Raw genomic sequence first — 24241 nt, forward strand, 5'->3', positions numbered from 1 at the left:
TTGCTGCTTCTGTTGCTCTTTTATCTAGCAAAATACAAAGAAGCTCTATTCTCAAGGCAGTTCGTAATTTGTGGTTTAAAAGTTGAATAAAAGTAATAAAGTACACTGGATTTCCAGTTACTGTTACCTGATTACTGTTAATATAATTATCTGAAGAATTTATCGAAAATAAGATGTAAATGAAGACCAGTCATATTAGCCATGCCTATTTATTTTCATCCCCCATATTGTACAGCATTCATTAGGTGAATGAATGAGGGCACAAAAGGATGTCCTAAATGGTTGATGACATGCTATGTTCGCAGGATCCTTCATTAAATGTGGTCGTCCTCAGTGTGGAAAGGACGGGTACCATTTTCCCTTTCCTGAGGCACATCTGTCATCTCACTATTCGATTGACTGTCACCTCCATGTAAAGGTGTCCTTGACCCTGGCTTTGTCCTGGTGGGATGCGGGGGCGGGTTGTGGGTGGATCGGGTGGGTTGCGAGTAGTAATTTACTGTATAAGCTTTTATCATTTGTCAAAGAGTATTTTGTGGCGATGGTGACCTTCATCTCCCTACCTAACACAATGGATTTGCCGCTGTAGCACACTCCCCGTCGTGTTTGATCAGTTCCGATGGCCACTGGGAGAAGCCGTGGCTCCTTGTGTGGGAGAGCAATTGAGCATGTTGGAATGTACAGAAGCTGCCTTCACACCACATTAATGTTTAATAGCATCTTGGTATATAAACTGAAGTAGGGAGAGTCAATTTGTGTGAAATGTCCTAAGATTACTTCTTTTGGTGCACATTAGAGAACAGAGTGATGGAGTAATCCACAACAACAATGCTATTATGACACAGCATTGCTGTGATGCCTAATATTGTTGCATTGGTGAAACGTTGCAAGGCAGTGATCTAAAATAAAACACCATATCTGTTTAACTGCAGGACAGCTTATAACCTAGAAAATGAAAATCCAGGAATTATATATTTATTCTTTCCATTTGTGTGTTATTTGTTATTAATCGGTTCTTAGCTCTGATTAGCTTTTTTCTGCTTTCAAACATTGGCTGAGTTGTGTTTTTCCACTGCAACTTAGTGAAGTTTGTGGTAAATCTAATTGCCATGGAAATCTTTTTAAGCACCTGCATGTTTCAAATAAAAATAATTTCTGGTGGGAGGTTAGATACTATGAATAGATGCCAAGACATTAAGTTTTATTTGTTAGTAAAAAAAAACAAAAACTTTTTATGTCCAGACTGCACTAAACTCTCACTTAGATCATCTTTAATCCTTTAAGATTCATTTGGATTTATTAACCAGGCGTTACAGGCAATTTTTGGCCAGTAATTCATTCTGTTTTTCTCCCTTTCATTTTGTGTTATTTCTCAAATGTATTAAATAAATAAATATATATATTTTTTATCCATGACACACTAATAATCACCCACTGCTTCTTTTAGATTGTGTTTTGCAGGCTACAATGGTAAAACCTTCCGCTTTGGAAAAATGCAAAGGTTGTGCACGTGCTGCTTTTATATGCATCATATTTTTTTAAGAAAACACACAGAGGGGCCGATGCCTCTGCAGGGGTTTGACCTGTGAGTCACTAAGAACTTTGTTACCTGCGCAGACACGAAAGGTCAAACACTGTTTGCCACCTATGGATTCACAAAGGGTTGCTTTCCCTGCTTTCCCTGTTATTTATTTCCTCCTCTTCTGTAGAAGCAATTGTTAAGGTTTTTATTAGTCAGTGTTGGAGGCTTGCCTCCACCCTCACCAGGTTAGCAGCGGGAAACCACACTGACGTGAACTAAGGTGACAACAGCAGCATAATATGAGAAACTCAGAAAACTGGTGGAAAGATGAAAAATTGGGGCAGGATATTATGTCAAAGTTAATATAAAGGTTATCAGTTCCAAATTGTTTTGTGAATTATCAGAATAAGTTGCTTTTGCTCTTTAAGCAAAACCATAGATTTTATCTGTACTAGATTGATATCAGATTTTCGGGGTGCATCTTATAACCTGTTTGGTTTTTCTTTTCTTCTTTTAATTTTATTTTTTACTGAGTAAACATAGTCATATCTGATTGTCAGTTAATCAAATGAGATTCTTTAGTTATACACATTTACAGGGAAAATTATGGAGTCACTATTTTTAGTCATTTAAATTAATGAGTTTTCCAGATCAAGTAGAGGAAAAAATTGTTGAAACACTTGAAGCGGAGGAAAATCTCATGCAATCGCTTTCTGAAGAAATGTAAAGCTGTAGTTAAATGAGTGTTTGCAGACCTGAGCAAGCTATTACACGTGGCTAATTGAAACAAGTCATGGCACCAGCAAGAGAGTCGTTTCGTGAAACAGTAGAAAGATTTATCCAAATCTTTAAGAAGGAAATTCAATACAGAACATGCAAACAAAGTGAGGGCATCAGGACAGAAAAGAGGAAGCCAAATGAAAACCAGCACGTACAATAAACAGAAGAAAAGAAGGCTACAGAGGGCTAAAGAGCAGCAATTGTAGGCTGTGAATAATGGAAAGGAAGTGATGTTCAGTGATGAATCACCAATCTGCCGTGGATATGCAGCTGGAATGTTTGCTGTTCCTGTGGTGTTCCAGTGAAATGACCACCTAAAGGAAAAATAAAAATAACCCCAATCAACTGTTCCCAGTGGCCATCAGAACTGTGGTTATGTTTTTGGCAGGATTTAGGTGCGTGTCATTCTTTCTGAAGCAATCATTGTTGTAAAGTCTAGTGTTTTGTAGGCAAGTGGATGCTAATTTCAAACTACTAGTTATTACTGCAGTGTTAAAAATGGTGGGGAGGATTGTGTGCTTCTTTTCGTACTTACTCTTTTTGGCACACACCCTGTGGATCTCAGTATTGTGTCATGAATTAGTCACTTACAGTTCCTGCTCTCAATTTTATCAGAGCTCTTAGCTTTCACGACCTCTCTTCTACTTGTCTTCCCCAATTTTTGTCCCCGCCCCCCCCCTCACACTGCCTCACATCCACTGCCGCCCGTGTGCTCATTAAATTGAACCCCGATATGTCAAGTTGCCATGTCACCATGTCTCCTAGGCCTGCGTTCTTTTGTCCTTCAGTGAATGATGCGATGGTGTTTAACAACAGCATCCCAATTAATGACTGAAATTAAAACCAGAGATGGGTATCTGTTAAAAATCGCCAGACTGGATTGTTTGTTTTAAAGCAGCTATTATTATTATTATTATTATTATTATTATTATTATTATTTTAAATTATTATTATTATTACAATTGTAATGTTATGGATGTAGAATGAAAGTAAGGGCTGTGACGGTAAAATGAAGGGATGGGCTGATGTTAAGGTAAGTAATGAAAATACTTCCAAGAGGCAAGACACGTAGATGAATAAGGCCACACATTTCATATCAGATCAACCCCCCGGGAATTTCTCAGTGTGAAGATTGCAATCAGTTGGTGGGACAAGAAGATAATCATCCATGATAGGCAGGTGCAAAAATATTCTTGCTGACCGGAATTTAAATTAGATCTACGGTTTGGCATAAAAGTTGCATCTCCTTGTCTATTAAATCATTTTGCAGGTCTGGTGCCCAAAGTGAACATCATCAATCCTTGGTAACAGGAGGGGGAGTTTTCACCCTGATGACTATGGAAATGTTTGACCATGTCTGTGATATAAAGCAGTTACAGTGGGGGAAAACAATTATCTCATCCACTGCTGAATTTGTAAGTTTTCTCACTTCCAAAGCAATAAACAGACTCTAATTTTTACGATAGTTTCATTTTAATCGAAAGGTCACTGCCTTCTTTAGACACTCCTTTGTTACCTTGGCTGTATGTTTTGGGTCACTGTGATGCTGGAAGACGCATCCACAAGCCCATCGTCAGTGTTCTCGTCCAAGACGCGTTGAAGTCATCCTGTACCCTTAGCAGGGAAAAACAGCCCCGAAGCATAATGTTCCCACCTCCGTGCTCGACCGTGCTGATGATGTTCTTCGGGTCATGCTCAGCATTTTTCTTCCTACAAACACAGCGACTTGAGTTATGGGAACGATGCGAGTGCTGAGAGATTTCAATTCTTTCTTGGGTTTCTGAGTAACCACACCAACAGTTGTCACCTTCTCACCCAGCTTGATGTTCTTGTAGCTCACTCCAGCCTTGTACAGTCTCGTCCCTGATGTCCTTTGACAGCTCTTTGATCTTGCCAATAGTAGTGGAGAGGTTGATGGAAGACATTGAATCTGTAGACATGGTGCAGCATGGGATGAAATAATTATTTCCTCATGTGTAGTTGGGGTAAGAACAACACGTTTCTTAGTGGTTTGATGCTCTAACATTAATTGCTGGGCATAAAATAAACGTGACAAACCTTTTAGGTCATTAAAGTTGAGGATTTTCATTCTTTAGCTTTACAAGTTTAAAAAAATGTTCATTTTAAACTCAAGATTTAAGCTCTGAATGATCAGGCATCAGTAGTTTTACTAAAATATATTTTTGGACTCATTATTCAGCTAAACCACTTGTTGGAGAATTGTTGTATTTTGGGCATCACTGATCTAAAGATTCTTTACTTTTTGAACTTCTTATCTCTGTAACAAGAAAAAGTACACTCAAAGGCATCGAAGCGTCAGTTCATTGAGGAGTTCCTGTGTTTGTTTTTATTTTCCTTTATGTCTTGGATCCAATTTTTTTTCTTTTGTTCTGTTTTCTTTTAATGTCTTTTCCTGTTTTTTCACTCAGCAGTGACCTAATTCTCCCCTCACAACATCTTGATGTAACTGTCCCTGCTGGCTCTTTCTTTCCTTTTTTGTCATTATATTTATATAATTAGATTTACACAGCATGTGGGCTGTGTAAATCTAATGCAGATTCATGTGTATGGCTTTTTTCTTCATTTTTCTTTTTAAATGGATGCGCTTTTTGTTCCAGCGTTAATATGAAAACACATTCACCACCACAGATTGTTTTCATACGCAGCTTTGTAACGTCACCACATACTTTTCTTTTCTGAGCACATAACGTACACGTACAGTTTTCTCATTTAAAAAATTGCAGGAGATATTTATAGTCGTGCACAGCAGGGCCACTGCACAGATGCTCTGTTTGACAGCAGACGTTTGAGCCAAGCGGAGTTAAATTATGTGTTTGTGTTTCGGTCTGCGGGTCTTTCAGTCATCTTGCTGCATAATTCATGCCTGTTCCCAAATTGAAATTCCATGTTAATCCAATAGGAAGACGATGAAAGGAAAAGTTAATCTATTTGAAAAGGAACCACTGTGATTTTACTTATTCATGTAAATAACACATATATTTATTCGTTTTAATAGAACATAGTAAACACAGCCACGGTTTCAAATTCAAGGTCGGGGTATATTAAAGTCCGGGTGAGCCCAAAGAGTTTTTCACTCTTGGATCTGTGTGATGTCGAAGAGAGTGGATTTCCCCTATCTGGTCATCTTATGAGGGGCAGATAATCAGCAGAAGCTACCTTAAGAGGAAAGAAACTCAAACAGCTTATTTCAGACAGAAGATGAAAAAGAAACCACCCAAATTAAGATAAATATTTGATTTATTTTTTTTTAATAATCTGCAGATCTACTCTTCTCATGTATAAGAACGAAACTATGAAGCTAAGCAAGAGTCTGAAAGTGTTTAAACTACATATTTACTGTATAAAATGTGAATCTTTAAATCAACTATAAAAAGCTGGGTTTTCCCAATCGTTTGGTTTTATTTTACGTTAGAACAGAATTTAATGTGAAACCGAGAACTGCTCGTTTGTTGACTTACAGGCTAACTGCTCGTGGCTTTCCTAAAAATTCCCTTCAAACATGAGAGCGGCTTGAATTTAATGAAAGCAATTTTCAGCTTAGGGGAAGCATCGCTGCCGTTTCGACACGCTACAGTGTCGTTGCCACATGGTGGTCTGATCTATCTGATCGGGGAGACGAAGAAAAATGCACACAGAAAGAGAGGGTACTGACCTGATAATTGAGAAACTAGCATATCTGATGGTGTGACAGTGAACAGGGATCCAGGCCTGTATTAAGCTGTCATCCAGCTTTGTTCTCCTTGCTTCTAGGCTGCTGTCACTCTTCGCTCTCTGTTGGGAGTAACACGATCTACACTCTTGACAGATGCTGACTGTCAGCCACTACAGAAAGTCTCCCACTCTTTAGCTGACAATGAAGGACTTTTGACACCACCGTGTTCCCTTTCATATTAAAATACACCGGTGGAATTTTAATCTTTCATTTAACATAATTACCTTTTTGTGCTGGGAGTGGATTGCGATCCAGTCTTCATTGTGCAAATGCGCGTTAAAATTGCTAAATGATGCAGAGTCTTTGACTCTGAAATGACAGCCAAGCCAGAAGGTAAAGGAGGTGGATCTGAATAGAGAATTTTAATTGGTCACTGTGTGTGTGTGTGTGTTTTCGTTTTTAATTCAACTGTATGCCTTTTTGACTACCTGCAGAGGATGCTGCTGCCGCCGAGTCCGATGAGCTGGCCGTGGACCGCAGTTATGTGAAGAAGAAGTTGGAGCATGGACTGACACGAATCTGGCAGGTTTGTTGAAAAGTCTGCACCACCGTTTAAAAAACAAAGTTTTTCTGAAGCATTTCTCTTCCATTAAATTTATATTTCATTTTTTATTTTTTATTTTAATTTCTGATCCACTTGGAGCTGCCTTATCACAGGTTCTCCTCCCACAAATCACTGTGTCACTATTATTTCTCTCCACAGGATGTCCAGTTGAAAGTGAAGGCCTACATCCTGGGGACAGACATGTCGAACTTCAAATACGACGATTTCATAGTGGTACTGGATGTCATCAGCAGGTACGCCTCAGGTTTAGTGCAGACAGCTCATGCTTGTATCCAATAATTGGCCCTCATTATCTTGCTATTGCTGTCCCTTCCTCTTTGTGTGCCCCCCCCCCCCACACACACACACACCTCTCATCCTTTTTTTTTAAGTTTTAGACTCACACTCATTCATTCTTATGCTTCCAATAATGGCAACTGTTTTTTGTTAACTATAAAGGTAATTTCTCCAAACCCGTTTCTCCAACTCCCCCTTTTTCCTAGTGTACTAAGAAGAATCATGGATATTTTTTTGGGCCTTTTTCAGTGGGGTACAGTGAAGAGTTACAGGGAAACAGAGCGTGAGAGGAGAAGACGTGTGGCAAAGGGCCGCGGGTCAGATTTAAACCCAGGTATACGGCATATGGGTGCCTGCTCTTCCCGGTGAGCTAAACCAGCGCTCAAGAATCAGAGATGTGGCTCTACAATGTGTTAATGGTGGTGTTTCCTAAATCTAGCAGTGGTATCGCAGTTACTCATCAAGCGATTGTGACGTTTTTTGCATTACGCAAGTTCTTTGTTTAGCTCCGCAGAAAAAATATATCATTGATTCATCAAGAACGATCCCCTCACATCATAGGAGAGAGACAGAAAATACGAAGCAGACTACAAAGATCATTATAAGTTAGGAAACATAAAACTAAAACTAGATCTGGAAAAACCTTTTTGTGAAACGTTTAAAAAGATTATATTAAATGGATGTGAATATAAAGGAAAGTAATGGAAAAAATAGTGGGTGTTCATATCAAATAGACAGGACATGTGTTTAGCTTTAGTCTTTTTCACTTTGGTCAAATTGGTTAACTCAGTCAGTCTGAGGAGGCTTTTTTGGATTTTCACCCCTCAGTCGTAAAAGGCTGGTGGGCTATAGTCGTCACCCTGCTGGGCGGGCGAACAGCGTGGACACAAAATAACTAATAATGAAAACTACAGAATAACTCTGGGGTCTGCAGTGTTTTGCGGCTTCTTCAGACTTTTTTGCGTGAAAAGTAACAACAGTGACATGAAACCACACACATGGTGCCTACACGTTAACCCTGCCCTAAAACTACCCCAGCACCTCTAAACACAACATCCAAAGAAAAAGCAAAAAGTGAAAGATTCCACCAACCCAGAGCTCAAGTTACTGTGTGCCAGTTCTGCATCAGAAATGCTGTTTCTGCAAGTGTTTACTGTGAGCTGATGGGTTGTTTTAGCGTTCTTATCGCTGTAAAAGCTCTTTGCTATGGCTTTCAGAAACGTTGTTAAAAGAAATATCATGTGCACGTCTTCCTGATTAGGATAAGTAGAGTTGCTGTCATTGCATATCAGACACTGTTATCAAGTAAGACTGAAGTACTGTTAAGAATACAGGGAGTGCAGAATTATTAGGCAAATGAGTATTTTGTCCACATCATCCTCTTCATGCATGTTGTCTTACTCCAAGCTGTATAGGCTCGAAAGCCTACTACCAATTAAGCATATTAGGTGATGTGCATCTCTGTAATGAGAAGGGGTGTGGTCTAATGACATCAACACCCTATATCAGGTGTGCATAATTATTAGGCAACTTCCTTTCCTTTGGCAAAACGGGTCAAAAGAAGGACTTGACAGGCTCAGAAAAGTCAAAAATAGTGAGATATCTTGCAGAGGGATGCAGCAGTCTCAAAACTGCAAAGCTTCTGAAGCGTGATCATCGAACAATCAAGCGTTTCATTCAAAATAGTCAACAGGGTCGCAAGAAGCGTGTGGAAAAACCAAGGCACAAAATAACTGCCCATGAACTGAGAAAAGTCAAGCGTGCAGCTGCCAAGATGCCACTTGCCACCAGTTTGGCCATATTTCAGAGCTGCAACATCACTGGAGTGCCCAAAAGCACAAGGTGTGCAATACTCAGAGACATGGCCAAGGTAAGAAAGGCTGAAAGACGACCACCACTGAACAAGACACACAAGCTGAAACGTCAAGACTGGGCCAAGAAATATCTCAAGACTGGTTTTTCTAAGGTTTTATGGACTGATGAAATGAGAGTGAGTCTTGATGGGCCAGATGGATGGGCCCGTGGCTGGATTGGTAAAGGGCAGAGAGCTCCAGTCCGACTCAGACGCCAGCAAGGTGGAGGTGGAGTACTGGTTTGGGCTGGTATCATCAAAGATGAGCTTGTGGGGCCTTTTCGGGTTGAGGATGGAGTCAAGCTCAACTCCCAGTCTTACTGCCAGTTTCTGGAAGACACCTTCTTCAAGCAGTGGTACAGGAAGAAGTCTGCATCCTTCAAGAAAAACATGATTTTCATGCAGGACAATGCTCCATCACACGCGTCCAAGTACTCCACAGCGTGGCTGGCAAGAAAGGGTATAAAAGAAGAAAAACTAATGACATGGCCACCTTGTTCACCTGATCTGAACCCCATTGAGAACCTGTGGTCCATCATCAAATGTGAGATTTACAAGGAGGGAAAACAGTACACCTCTCTGAACAGTGTCTGGGAGGCTGTGGTTGCTGCTGCACGCAATGTTGATGGTGAACAGATCAAAACACTGACAGAATCCATGAATGGCAGGCTTTTGAGTGTCCTTGCAGAGAAAGGTGGCTATATTGGTCGCTGATTTGTTTTTGTTTTGTTTTTGAATGTCAGAAATGTATATTTGTGAATGTGGAGATGTTATATTGGTGTCACTGGTGAAAATAAATAATTGAAATGGGTATATATTTGTTTTTTGTTACATTGCCTAATAATTATGCACAGTAATAGTCACCTGCACACACAGATATCCCCCTAAAATAGCTAAAACTAAAAACAAACTAAAAACTACTTCCAAAAACATTCAGCTTTGATATTAATGAGTTTTTTGGGTTCATTGAGAACATGGTTGTTGTTCAATAATAACATTATTCCTCAAAAATACAACTTGCCTAATACTTCTGCACTCCCTGTAGATTAACACATTCTTTACTTAAGGGAATAACCGGGTATAGAAATGCATGTGAAACACTGCAGTGAAACGTGTGTGATGTTTTTGCTCCAGTATCATTTCTTCAGTATCTCCTCTATAAACACCTTTATTCTTGTAAAAACAACAAAATAAAATAAGGTTAAGAGTTTTTTTTTTTTATCATAGACATAACAGTACCAGTTACAATGAGTATATGCTTGCATACTTGAGATCAAATGTTTTGTAAAGTACAAATGGGGAATATTATTTGAACTGGGTGCTTTAACGGAAAATTCTGTGGTTCCACTTCTTTAGCCTCGCGCTCTCTCTTGACTCGCATGTTACAGAGTTACCAGAGCAGACATGTGTACAATGTGTCAGAGCCTCTGCTGGCTCAGCTGTCAGTCACACACACACACACACACACACACACACACACACACACACACACACACACACACACACACACACACACACACACACACAGCAGTAATCCTCCTGTGGCTTTGATACGCTAAAGGCTGTTTTTGATATTGGAAAACCCGAAGCCATGACTCCTGCAGTGAGAGATCCCAGCACCTTAGTGCTCTCTTATCATGTTAGACTTACCTTAGGTTTGTCAGCTGCCTCTAATGTAATGAGTGGCAATTGTTTTTTTGTTTTTTTTTTTAATTAAACAAATTAACCAACAACTGGCTTAATCATGATATTCCTGACCTGCAGTTGTGGCATCTCTCTGCACACCTAGCTATAAGTGAAGTTATTTCAAAGCTCTAACCTCAAAGGTTGGCTTCAGTGGTTCATTAGGCAGCTGGTTTGTCCTCTCATTATAGACTTCATCTGATAAGATACCTACTGTAAATGAGCCATCTCATCCCTGCAGCTATCGATAAAGCTGTTGTGTTCATTGCATCTCTCGAGCCAACACGGGCTGCAGAATGCCAGTTTGTCTTAGTGCAGTCTCTTCAAACAGGAGGTTTGTTTTAACACTTCCACTCTGTCTCTGTCTTTGTCTCTAGCTCTCCTTACTTTATCTTCCTTCCCTCCTGCCACACTTTTGGATTTGTGATCAGTTTTTCCCGCCAACCTTCTCTTTCAGGTTGATGCAGGTGGGTGAGGAGTTTTGTGGCAGTAAGTCTGAGGTCCTGCAGGAGTCTATCAAACGCCAGAGTGTCAACTACTTTAAAAACTACCACAGGTAAGAAACGTCTGGGGCTTCTGTTTGATCATCATCCGAACCATGTGAAAGTTATGGCAAATGTTGGTCAAGTCTTTCAAAGCTAAACATGATGGAAAGTAGATGAAACCATTTCTTAGAAAGCAGGATATCGTTATGTGAGAGAAACCTTTGCACACGGCGATAACCACTTGCTGCCTCCAACATGCTCTATCCCAGGCGTAACCCTCTTCGGAGCTAGATGTGTAATTACATGCCAACACTCACTGAGCTGGAAGCACATTTACATCCTGATTGCATAACCTCCTGCCAAATTCATAAATATGTATAGTTTCACGATGAAGGCTCCACATCATCTGAGGTGATTTGCATTGATCAGTGTTAAGGTCACCTGTCAAGAATCGTTGATAACGCGCTTAAATATGATTCCTCTTATAAGCGTCAGTCCTGTGACACAAATCGGGTACAGCTTTGGGTTACAGGTGGTGACATGGAGGTGTGAACATGTAACGAAAAAGCAGAAAGAGGTCAAAGAAACCCAGAGACGAAGAAGACTCGACCAAACACACACACACACCTTTACACCGTGCCATTCAGAGTGCTTTATATTGACCCTATAGCAAAGTATGTCTATGTTTCTCCGTCTGGTTCCTGCGGTAACACACCCGGTCATCAGCGGGGGTGTACTGTCAGCCTCTGGATGCAAAGCACAGACTGACATTGTCAGAGTTCAGGCATAATAAATATTTTAGAACTCCAGCATTGTTGATATCCGCATGGGGTTTTCTTTGTTTTGTTTTGTTTTTTTCGTGCTGAGCGATTGAACTAGTCTCAAGGTTTTAATGTCCTCTGATTCACAGTGGATTGAATTAAAGAAACTCAGTTGTCGAGTGGACGAGTGTACAGTATTACAGTGAATATTCGACACTGTCTTTTGTGTTTTTTTACTTTCATACTTTAAACGCCTTAAAGAAAAGAAACAAGCAGCACTGCTGTGTTTGAAATGAACACCGCACTGACATTTCACACCGAAGGAAGGATACTGAGCTAGCGGGTGAGCACCTGGGGTGGCTGCTGTGAGCTGTGATCACAGTTAGCATTGAATCGTGTTGCAAACAGCACACACAGAACTTTTCCTTCACACTTCGCATTAGTGACCTTTGCAGGCTTTATTGATGTCATTGTGTTTAAATTGGGAGCTGCTTGACTATACGGGGTTGAATTAGGTGATTAATGGACAGATGTTAATGCTTTCTGTGTCTTTCACTTTTTCTTCTTCTTGACCTTTTCCTCAGCACTGTGCTCATTCCCTTTTCTCTTTTCGCAACCCCTCAGGGCCCGACTAGAGGAGCTGAGGATGTTTCTGGAAAATGAGACGTGGGAACTGTGTCCAGTCAAGTCTAACTTTAACATAGCCCAGCTCCATGTGAGTAAGAGACACAGCACTGAGGCGAAAAGGTGAAGGGAGGGTGATTTCATTTATTCCACGGTGTCACTCACTGCTGTGAAATTTGCATGAGGATGTGAAACGCTGAATCTGCTCAGTGACGTGTGCGCGCGTGCAACCGGGTGCAAGTGCGTAAAGTTCACTGCTCATTATAAAACACAGATGAAGATCAAACGGCTGCTGTCCCTTATGGGATGTATGTTAGACAGTTTTTCTCACACTCATGAGCCACAGTTAAAAAATACAACCTTTCCTATGGACTGCACATCCATCTCTGAATCTCCTATTCCACCACATCCTATTGGATTAAAATCTGGAGGCTGTCTCTGTACAGTGAACTCAATGTCACATTCAGGAAACCAGTTTGAGATGATTTGAGATGGCAAGTTAACCTGCTGGAAGCAGCCATCAGACGATGGGTACGCTGTTCATAAAGGGATGGAAATGGTCAGCAGGAATACTCAGGTAACACTGTGGCATTTAACAATGCTGAAGAAATTCCAAGATTAAGTAGAAGAAAACATTTTGCGATCTGAGTGTACAGCTCGTTGCACTTCAAAGCAACACTGATGAATGGAAAGGAACGTAAAGAAAATGAGTGCAGTGAACTCGAGTATTTTTTCATCTTTATCTTTTTTCCTTCATCTCTGTTTTGCTTATACGCACAAAACGATAAATAAGCATACCAAAGAACCCTCCTAATAAATGGACTTGCATGGGAATTTTACATGCCTTTATGGCAATGTATTACTTGGCCTTCACTACAGTATGATTTAAGCGTGCGTAGTGGAATTCCTCACAGACGTCCTGTACAGATGGTGATTTAGCTTTTGTTGTGATGCAGCCGCTTAAAACCAAGTGGTCAAAGGTACTGTGTACAAGTGACGTGTTAATTGGAGTTCTTGGCTCTGTTTTCTTTTAAATTACCTCTAACTTTATTCATTTTAAAAGTCTCATAGACTTTTCGTAGGATACTCTGATCAGTAACAATTCCCTGTGCGTCCCTGTGTCCCATCTTCTCCGATCCAGGAGTTTAAGTTTATGGGTCAGTGTCGCTCGCCTTCGGTGTCCCCGAGTAGGCAGGCCGCGTCTTTGAGCAGCTCGGCCCAGGAGGAGCTGTCCCTGTTCCAGCAGTACCAGCGAGAGGGAAACCCCTTTGAGATGCACATGGAGCACAAGGAAGAGGAGACGGAGGATGTGCTGGCATCCAATGGGGTAGGTGTTATGAAACACACTCCATCTTGTAAAAAAAGTTAAGAATAAGTCGTGTCTGTTGAAAGTTGAAATCTGTTATAATACTGCAGTATTTTTAGGAATATGGTCATTTTGGAAAAAGTCACAAGTTAGAATTGAAACACAGAACTAGATTTGATTATAGAGCGTGCGTTTCCACCAGCTAGATAAACCCACTTACATAAGTATGCCTAATTAAGCCTGCCTACAGAGTCAAACTTCAGACGAGTTCATAAGGAGGTGAACTGATTTGAGAAATAATCAGCGTCCCTTAAGCTCTCATCACCAGGGTCATAACAAGCGTTTATTAGGGGTTTGAGGGCAGCCGTGCAAAACGTGCCATAGTCATTACAGGGCTTTGACACACTGTCTGACAAGTAATGTTAGCCATTCAATAGAAAATAAACTTGTACTTGGCTAATGATTAACCCAAGAAAAGAGTTTCATGTAATGCAGCTGTTTTTTTTTTTTCTTTGAGTTTGTTAGTGTCCAGGCCTCCGGTATAGGAATCCTTTTAATTTCTTAATACATTTTCGGGAACTGTGTTTTGTGTTAAATATAAATTAAAAGCACTTTGCTTTTAATTTAAGTAGTGTCCCTTTTAGGAAATAACAACTATTGCCTCATGCTACAGAGGCTACTCATCTGCTCCTCCTATGGAAAACAATATTTCTCTTTCAGATTTCAGAGGTCCCCCCACACCTTTGGCTTTACTTTATGATGACATATCAACATATCTGTATAAGCCCTTGGTGTTTGGCTGTTCATAAGCGTGTAATCCTTTATATATGATGCTTGTGTTCCCTTGGCATGTAGAAAATATTGCCTTATTTCAGTAAGGTATAATCTGAACTCTCTTGTGAGAGGTGAATACATTTTGTGCCCTCCCAGCAGTATGTGAGGTATTTGAAGTGTTTATTTGTTGCTTTGTGGGTAATTTAATCACAGAGCGTTAATGCAGTTTGTTTTTATTAGCCTTCCACCATTTTTATCTTGGGGGAGTGGGTTAATACTTTGTGCTGTTTCAAAATCTCTGTGGACTCTTTGTTGCTGTGTCTTGCGACCAACAGCGCCGGCACCATTTCCCCGTGGAGTTGGACTTTTTTCACACCTGTCTTAACACTTGTCTTCTCTCTGTTTTACCCACTTTATCTGAACTCTATCCACCGCGTTTTTACCCCTGACTTCAATCTCATCTTTCTCTTCACCGTTTCTCAAGTACGAGTCAGACGAGCTGGAGAAAAGCGTGTACCAGGATTACGACAGCGACAGCGATGTCCCAGAGGAGCTCAAGCAGGACTACGTTGATGAGCAGACGGGTGATGCTCCTCTAAAGAGGTCAGTTCCATGTCCGGCTCCGAGTGTATGCCTCAAATTTACAGACAGTCCATGAATCTTCTGTTTAATTCCACTTTCAGCTTGTTTGATAACTGGATTTATGTTTGTGCTGTCCGAAAGAGTTGTTAGATTTCAGTTCTGTTCCAGTTGTTCTGAAGACCAAAATTTAGTTTCTTGCTTGTTTTTTTTTTTTTGTTGTTTTTTGTTGTTTTTTGTTTTTATATGAAAATTGAGAACATGAATTATAGTTTGTTTATCTTATCAGACACGTTGAAGACAGCTTTGGACAGCTGGTACATGGACCAGTTAACAAACAAAATAAATTTTCACTGCTAGCTGTGAAATATTCAAAAAGTGAGCACACCGATTATGTTAATTACACACACCAAACTATCTGTCTGTACTTGAGTCTTCATTTTGAAGGCATTAACCAAGTCTTCGCACCTCCAGCACCAACAATTTAAGCTAACCTCTGGCTAACCCTGCCAAGTCAGCAGTAAGCTTTTTGTATATCCATGAAAAAGTTACCTTTCCTTTCTACCTCGGCTAATGCAATTGGTGCGTATTGTAAAATTAGTGGCTATTTAATAATGGTGAAGGCAATTATACACTTCTCTGTTCAGTGTGTTAAAGCACTAATTTTCATTTGAAAGAGGGTTTAATTGCAGCTGGAGAAAGTTTTGTATTTTGCCTCCTTTATTATCAGGGATGCTTGAATTGGAAAGAACCTATCATTTATGCAAGCGCTAACTGTTTTAGCATTTCACAGCTTTAACAGTTTAGATGTTCCTCTCGAACTGTTTTAGCCGACCTTGTTTAGAACTGCAGCATTTTCCCTGCAGCATGATGGGGTCTTAAATTTTGCGTCACCGTTCAGCTGGGACGGTCTTTGTCGATAAGCCTGCTGTGCTCATTTTGTGTGTGTGTGATGAACTGAACTGCCAAGAACTTGCAGTAAATTAATGTTTTTAGGCAAATCTGAGAGCTGATCTAAAAAAAAACGTTAGGATTTGCACTGGAGTCAAAACCTTGATTCATTGCAGTTTCTGTTTCCTGCCTTGTATGATGACATACAGTATTATTTTATGCTTTTTAGTTCCTCGCGTGTACTCAGCTGACATTAGTCCACGATCACTAAAATCCTTATTTCCTGTTCTTATAGGCAGGAATTACTAGTGCTTAATTATGTAATGGCTCATATAGTCGCAGAAATGAGACAGACCATGTAATGATTTCTGCCCATGTAATCATTGCTGGCTAATATGGCTTGGCGAGCTCCATGTCAGGGTCTGGTGCTTCAGGATCACCAGTTCTGAGACTTCACCACTGGGGTCCCATTTCCTGTGTTGTGAAATGGGTTCTGATTGATCAATTACAAGAACTGTGACCCACAGTGAAGGCTTTGCACCTGGCCCTATCATTTCAGGGGATTAATGATGTTGACACGTATTAGCAAGTCTCTTTTTCCTCATGGTTCTGACCTACTTTCTCTGACTCTGCCACCAGCGTACCCCGAGAAACCATGAGAACCAAGAAGAAGTCCGACTACAACCTCAATAAGACCAACGCACCAATTCTCACCAACACCACGCTCAACGTCATCCGGCTTGTTGGTGAGTCCTGGAAACACACACGCACGCACACACTCTCATTGATGACTAACCTCTGCTTGCGAGGTGTCCAGACAGTGTGTCCTCTCTGGCCTTCTGAGAGTTTCATTTATTCATCATTAAAGCCTGCGAAATACTGCAATTGGCACGCTCCACATCTGCATGACTGAACTGCACTAATAGTGGTTAACCTTCGCCCTGAGTTCCTGCCTTCTGTTTCCAAAGAACTGCTTACATGTATAAATATGTGACGTAGCTCTAAAGACATGAGAAAAGAGTCTGATGATGTACCCTCATAATGTGATTTTAGAGAGGAGGAGCTATCTTTGCTGTTTTGGCTTGACTGCGCATACAGTAAAAAAGCAAAAGAACCGTATTTTGTCACACGCTACATAATATTGATTTAGAGCCACGTGGAAAAACTTGCAGCAAGAAAAAAGACCCCCAAAGTTTGATTCCATACAATCACTTCTAATTCAGTCTCTGCTGGACTTTGATGGAGTTAGATTGCTCCCTGAGTTCTTGGTGCAGAATTTAAGGGAAAGGGTGTGAAAAATGAGAGTGTGGGAGAAATAGTGCTGCCTGGGTAGCAAAGCCAGCTAGATTGAATTTATTTCTTCTTTTTTTTTATTCTTCCATACATCAGTTCTGAGTCAATGGTAACCTTGTTACACCCCTGTACCTCTGTAGTTATTGCCTTTATTACCTTTCTGCTGAATTAAATCCTTGCAATTTGTATGCAAATGAAATATGCTCATGCTGTTGTCCTTCCCAAAAAGGATATGGTTCAACCACGATTAACTTACAGGAGTTTAACCCGTTTAATCTCCTTCAAAATTTACTCAAGTACAGCGCCATTTCATTCTGTGTAAAGTGATGCTGGGTTTCACGGTGCTAAAGAACAGTATGGATGCCCTCTGTGTCACACACAGCACTCGACACAAAGCTTCCATTGTACTCGGATCTAACTGTTACGTCTTTGTCTCCTCTCCCTAAAGGAAAGTACATGCAGATGATGAACATTTTGAAGCCAATTGCCTTTGACGTCATCCACTGCGTATCACAGCTTTTCGACTACTACCTTTACGCTGTGTACACTTTCTTTGGACGCAACGACATGGTACAGTATTCCTTCATCATCGTGGTGTTTTGTCTATCACATCGAGTGTTTATACTGAAGACTAATGAAAAAACGAACATTTGCTAGCCAATAAAAGACCCTTGAAGCAAAACCTTGTGACTCAGCCCATTTTCGATGTGGCATTTTTGCATTTATTGGCTCTGGAAAGTATTTGTACAGCAAATTTCCCGCTGGTTTAAAAAATAAAATCAGTTTAAAAAAGTTACAGACATCGATTTGATCCTCAGAAAACAACCCTAAATAAATATTTTCAACTTCTAAGAAGCACAAACACAGTGGGGGCAGTGTCTGATGTTTTTCTTATGACCGTGCACAGGAATTTGTTTATTGATGAAATCATGAACTTTGCAGTGACAAAGCCAAAAGATGATGCAGTGAACAGAAGTGGATATCTCACCAAGTTAGTCTCCTGAAGCATACCGTCCGCCCCGTTCAACTAAATTTTGCCCAGGAAGAAAGATTATGACCTTCCCAGAGCCCTGATCTGAATCACTATCTACAGGATGCCATAAAGGAAAAAAAAAGCCTGATGGTCTAGTGTGGAGGAACTAAAAGTTTTGCAAACCTTTGTGAAAGCTATTACAAAATTGAATTGACCCCCTCCATGCCCAGATGTTGTCAAGCAGTTCTGCAAGCTGAAGGATGTCAAACTAAACTCTAATACACAATAAATCTTTAGTGGATTGTTTTGGCATGGTTTTAAACTCCGTGTCTGTAGTTTTATCATTCAATACTCTAAAGAACACCTTCTGTGGAATAAAAGATGAGCATGTGTTGTTGCCCCATCTTTCCTAAAATAAAGGTTTAAAACCAGAGGGTAATACCTGCTTGCTTGGTTAGCAAGTTAGATCTCCAAACTACACAACATGCATGCTAGTTAGTAGAGATGGCACGATACCACTTTTTTATGTCCGATACCGATACCGATATCATAAATTTGGATATCTGCCGATACCAATATGAATCCGATATAGTTTTTTAATCAACAAAACTGTTTTTTAAATATCTTGCTGCATTTTGTATAAGTTCATACTCAAGTTTAAAACAACAACTACACTAAAGCTATTCTGTTATACCTGTATGCAAAAAAAATGTTTCATAGTTCAGCAATACTGATCAATCTAATAAACTTAAACCTACACCATCCTCCCTATTCTGGTATTTTAAAGAGTACTTAGCATAAATATTAAGCAACCTAACTAATAGGGTTCCAACTCCCAGCAACAACAAAAATAAATAAATAAAAAATAGGGAACCACCCCTCACCCTCCACCTCATGATGCTTAATCGACGTAATCAACCTTAATTTGATGCAGTGTGAAAAAAATGCACAGAAATCAATTATTTTTCAAGAAATATTAAATAGATTCAACATCTTTCTTCAACAAAATTGCAGACTGCACAGATGGTACCTTCCCAAAGGAAAAAGTACTATAGCTTACTAGGGTATATATATTAGACTTAATAGTTACTATATACAGTAATGGACTTCTATTCATTTTGCATCAAATTAAAACTTTGGGTGTCAGATAATTATTTATTAAAAGCTTGACATTTTAAATGAGAATAAGAAAGAAAAGTATGTCTTTGTGCCCCCTTTTCCCTGTTCATGCCCTATCGGCCCCCCTGGCTAAACTTTGCTAGATCCGCCCCTGCACAGTTACCAGCCATCAGCTACGTAGAAAAAGATCCTGGAGTAGAAAGTAATATTAAATAAATTCTAACAACAGCTGATCAAGCTTAAACGTGCTGCTGTTGTTCAGCCGCTGGTTTCCTCTTTCTGGTGCAAAGTGGGCCAAAAGCAAACTAGAGACACGGACTCACGACAGAAAAGCTGATCAGCTGATCGTTAAGCAGTTTCATGATTGAAGTAGCAGCAAGAAGAGGCAGTCGCTCCATATATCGTTTGTTAAGCTTAACGCAGGAATGCTTTACAAACATTCAGAGATGGACTTACACACTTGCTTTACTTCTCTCGGGATAACTTTGTCGGAGATGAAATGCCGGGTTGCTAGCGAAGCTCCAAATGCTATCCAGACCACCGACAGGTCCCGCATGCCACAGCTGCTCTATCACGTGATGCATACTGCTCCAACGTGCTAACTTCTGAGGTGAGTTACGGCGTGTTGCAAGTTTTGTGAGGTGCTTTCGTGATATTTAATGGATCGGATTACATTTTTTATTTTTCTCCGATATCCGATCCAGTAATTTAGGTCAGTATCGGACCGATACCGATACGTAATATCGGATCGGTCCATCTCTACTAGTTAGTGCTTAGTACTAAATCAATGAAATGCTATAATTTTACCCACTAAAATGAAAGGATAGACTTTATGGACAGGCTGGTTAATCAGGAAGCCAGAATATTTGTCAGATAAAACCTCACAAACGTACTAAGCAGTAAATATGTTTTTAATGCTGTTAATTTTGGTTTTTGGGTTAAAATTTCAGTTCAATTCAATTCAGCTGTATTTATATAGCACAACAACAGTCAGTTCATACTGTAAACTAAAGACCCTACAATTATAAAGCAGCAATAAGATACTTTCATTTAGGTCAGATTGTGCCTGCGCTGTTTATGTACAGCAGATGAGTGATTAAAACTCAAACACTGACTGTCTCTCACTCTCTTTCCCCCCACATATTCTCCTGTTAACAGTTTTGTACTCTCGATATTTAAGACAATTAGGGCAATCGTCACTTTTTTGAAAACTTTGGAGTCGCAGCCAAGCGTCAGACTCTGTCACTTCTCTGTTTTTGTGAGAAAACTGGGAAAAAGAATCAGCACCTCCAAAGTCTGAAACCATGATCATTAACTGGAAAAAAACCCCAATACCTATCCCTGGTCAGGCAGGAATTTCTGTCGCAAGCGATGAAGTTCATTCACAAGTGATGGAGAGAGCGGAGCAGGAGAAAAAGACAAAAAGATTGACTGATGTATTATCTGCAGTGATACAGAAGCGGTATCAGTCTGTTGTACAGAAAACAGAGCTGGGTGTGAAAGCGAAGCTGTCAATTTATTGGTCGATCTCCATTCTGCCCTCACCTATGGTCTAAAAGAATGAGATCACTGATACAAGCAGCAGAGACAAGCTTCCTCTGAAGGTTAGTAGGGCTCTCTCTTAGAGATGGGACGGTGAGCTCGGTAGCTTAGAGTAGAGCTGCTACTCCTTCACATTGAAAGGTGTGTCAGTCATCTGCCATGGGGAAGATGTCCTGTGGGCAAACTCAGGATATGCTGGCAGGGTTATATATCTGGGCTGGCTTGATGCTAGAAAAGACAGCTGGGGGTATCTGCTTACACTGCTGCTCCCGTGACCCAGACTCGGATAAGTGGCAGAAAATTGATGGAAGTCTGTGTTGCTTAACTCACTTTTGGAGACAGACTCAAGAGGCCACTCCAGGAACTGCATTTATTTTTGGCGCTTCCACGGTTGCCTCATTGACTGCTGTTTTCTGATTGTTCCGGATGCATCTGAATGTCTTTCCCAATAATGGCAAATTTAAAAAAAAAAAAAAAAAAGCTCCATAAAAGATGAAACAGGGAAAAGCTGGGGGGAAAAAGTATAATCTTGTGAGTTAAGTAAACCTCATAAGTAATCAAGAATTTTTGTTTTTGCTCATTGTAATGCCGACTGCGTCTGCGGTCGCAGTGTAGATGTTCTGTTGTTGTGAAATTACCTTCATACTCATTTCCAAAGCTCCAGAATATAACTTCTTGACACAAATTGCTTAATATTACTTCTGCTGCATCAGTAGTAAGGTGCTTTATGGAGATTGCCTGCATTTATTATTTCTTTTTTTTAAATGTTTATTAGATGATATACAGTGAGATGTGAAATAACCACCGCTTCCATCTTTTCTCATTACTGTCTGTCTCACAGTAAAAATTCAAGCTGAACGATAGGATGCAGTCTGCGAGCCCGGTCCCTCCACTCAATCTAAAGGCTATTATGTCATTTATACTGTGCCTCACAAAGAAAGAAGAAAACAGCATTTGTGTCAGTATCACCCTCAGGGATGCAATAATGATGGCAACAAAATGACTTCTATCCCGTTGAGGTGGAAGAGATAACGGGGATGAAAGCTCCACGGGGGCCCCTCCAACTCGGATTATTGGCGTGCGTGCGTGCGTGCGTGTGTCAAGAAGAAATGAGGAAAGGTTGAGAGTTGATAAGTTGTCAGTGGGTCACTGTCACCGATGCAGAATATGTCAGCCTCTCAGTATCATTGCCTACCTTGTCTTTAAGCGTATATCATTTTTTTGTTGCTTAAGCCGGCTCCTTCAGCCATTTCTTTCTACCGTCTACATTCCCAAAAGCTTAATCTAATTTTTCTTCTTCATGCTTGTTACTCTCACCATCTTCCCGTGTCATTTTCACTCTCTGTTTGCATCACTCTGTAACTTTTACCACCACTATTTATCCACCGCATCCACTCTAGACCTCAAAGTGTCACTTCATGAACCCAGCCGTTTTCATTAATGGTCTCACTTGAAGAGCCACCGACAGCTAAATGCTAATGTCCCCATGAATCTTTAAAAAGCTCCTGGAAATTGCTAGTCACATACGCTGGCGTTTTGACCTATAGGCTCTGCTCTCCTTACACAGCTGGAATCAAGATGGGCCTGCTTGACTCCCCCACTTGAAGAGTAATGTGTGGCATTAATATTCAAAAGGGTAAATACACTCATTATCTGCGTGTGTTTGCCTTGTTAAGGCAAGCCGCGCTTTTGACGGTGTCACACATGCTAAAGATGTATTATGCGCCCTGCTCGCAGATTCTCCGTCGTCAATAGTAGCCGGGTTTTCTGCTCCAGGGGCTGTGACAGGCAGATTTGCTAACACAGTTTTGAGAAAAGTGATTAATGTTTGAAAATTGTAGAAAGCTGAACCTCAAGGGGGGGGGGGAGGGAATCTTCGGTTTTAGCTCTGGGAAGACGCCGTGGAGGGCTATAGTACGAAAAGGGCAAAAAGAGGTGTGAATTGAAAGATGGAAGGCAAATGGAGACAATAGAATATTTTCATTTTGAGTAACGATGGCAGAAATGGTCGGGGGTAAAGGCTGCCTACTGAAATGAAAAAGGGGTTCACTCTCAACTCCTAGCTGCCACTCGTACTGGATGTTATTTATCTTGTGCAGCAGTACAGACTCTCACCTGTGGCCTACAATAAAACCAAACGACGCCCGACTGCACCAGAATCTTCAAAACTGAAGCCAAAAAAAAACCTACATCCCAAAAACTGTCACTTCTACTTCCTCCTACCTAAACAATGGTCACTGAACAGCCTCTGCCAAACAGCATGTATCTCAAACCCACGCTGACATCGACAACTACTAGATGTGTGTTTTTCCTCCTGATGCCCTTCCATGTGTTTAAAAGTTTCTAAAAGCAATATGAACAACCTGAGAGCTTTTTAAAGTCTGTCACTGACTATCAAGGTCAGGGATGCCACACACATACAACCGGCTTTGATTTCAGTTGGGCCAAAAGCAGTGAAACTGCCCTTTCTGTCAATGTAAAGATTTTTAACTAGACATTTCATCCCATTTAATATGTGAAAAAGAAGTTCAGTTTCAACAAAACGTCTCATTGAGTTTTTATACAAGGCGGTCTGTGAACATTTGGTCTGTTGGTATTTGTAGCTTAAACAAAAAGCAAGAAGGACACACACAGCAGTGACACTTAATTCTAAGATGTTACTAAACTGAGAGAGATTAAAGGGGCATCGGGTTTTCACAATGCCACCTCTCTGCATGTTCAGCTGCTACACACTACAAACTGATGAGTCCCGGTTTACTAAGCTCCTGCTGGTCATAAATGGAAAACTTAAAAAGTTTGTGAACAGAAAAATTCCACTTACTACTTCATTTAATCGAATTATGTTTGTTTGCTTTCATATTTCTGTTTTTTTTTTTTTCTAGTTGTGTTTTCTTCTTCCAGAGTCTTTAATTTGAAGCTTTTGCTTTTTGTTTTTCCTTTCTTGCTATCCGTTCGTCATCCGTAAGCCGGTCCCAAGCCCATCTTTGCAAGCTCACGGCAGCAGAGAGGCGGGCACCGCCAGGGTTGTGGGCCCTGCCTGCTTGGTAAGAGGCACAACCTGAAGTGTTCCGACTACTTCACGGTTGTGCTGCTTAGAGAATCCAGCATGCGTGGTGTGGTTGTTTTCCAGCCCTTAAGATGTGCGCGATTTGCTTTCACAGGCGACATCGAGCACATCTCGGAGTGATTTCAGAAGCATTTGCATTGAGGTTTCTTCGCTTTCACCCTCTCCGCTTCGTTTTTCTCTGAGCTCTGTCTGTCACCTTCTGTTGTCAGCGTGATTGTCTGATTGTTGATGTTGGTTCTTCCCAGCTGCTCCTCCCTCTTTAGGATTAGAGTTGGCTAGAAGCAGAAAGCGAAGTCTCTTTTGTCTCTGACTACGTGAGATGAGAGCAGATGTCCCGGTGTGAGCGTGATTTTTACACTCTGTTGAAGTGTGTGTTCTTATAGAGGGAAGATTTTTGTGCACATTTCAAACACTCA

The 24241-nt window shown here is 40.6% G+C and overlaps 1 protein-coding gene and 1 long non-coding RNA gene across 4 annotated transcripts in view; one reads left to right on the plus strand and one right to left on the minus strand.

Annotated features, from left to right (window-relative positions):
• The window catches only part of vps50 (VPS50 EARP/GARPII complex subunit), a 128763-nt gene that overhangs the window by 65838 nt on the left and 38684 nt on the right, over nt 1-24241 (plus strand). Inside the window, exons 14-22 of one of the 2 annotated variants that reach the window (XM_086281415.1) lie at nt 6470-6561; nt 6739-6833; nt 10869-10967; nt 12282-12372; nt 13423-13608; nt 14846-14964; nt 16471-16577; nt 17573-17694; nt 23725-23802. In XM_086281415.1, coding sequence (XP_086137541.1) covers nt 6470-6561; nt 6739-6833; nt 10869-10967; nt 12282-12372; nt 13423-13608; nt 14846-14964; nt 16471-16577; nt 17573-17694; nt 23725-23802 — 989 coding nt within the window. The remainder of the gene's footprint in view (nt 1-6469; nt 6562-6738; nt 6834-10868; nt 10968-12281; nt 12373-13422; nt 13609-14845; nt 14965-16470; nt 16578-17572; nt 17695-23724; nt 23803-24241) is intronic. The other variant, XM_086281416.1, reaches the window with a different exon arrangement.
• The window catches only part of LOC147304178 (uncharacterized), a 51814-nt gene continuing 31342 nt past the window's right edge, over nt 3770-24241 (minus strand). Inside the window, exons 3-4 of one of the 2 annotated variants that reach the window (XR_015127033.1) lie at nt 4118-4232; nt 3770-4012 (exon numbers count right to left, since the gene is read on the minus strand). This is a non-coding gene — a long non-coding RNA (uncharacterized LOC147304178). Of the gene's footprint in view, nt 4013-4109; nt 4233-24241 lie in introns of both variants that reach the window. The other variant, XR_015127034.1, reaches the window with a different exon arrangement.

The sequence above is a fragment of the Aulonocara sp. 'chitande type north' Nkhata Bay genome, linkage group LG22 (assembly GCF_057382095.1).
Source record: "Aulonocara sp. 'chitande type north' Nkhata Bay isolate Kocher_YH1m ecotype deep benthic linkage group LG22, A_spYH_male_GT1.1, whole genome shotgun sequence".
NCBI lineage: Eukaryota > Metazoa > Chordata > Actinopteri > Cichliformes > Cichlidae > Aulonocara > Aulonocara sp. 'chitande type north' Nkhata Bay.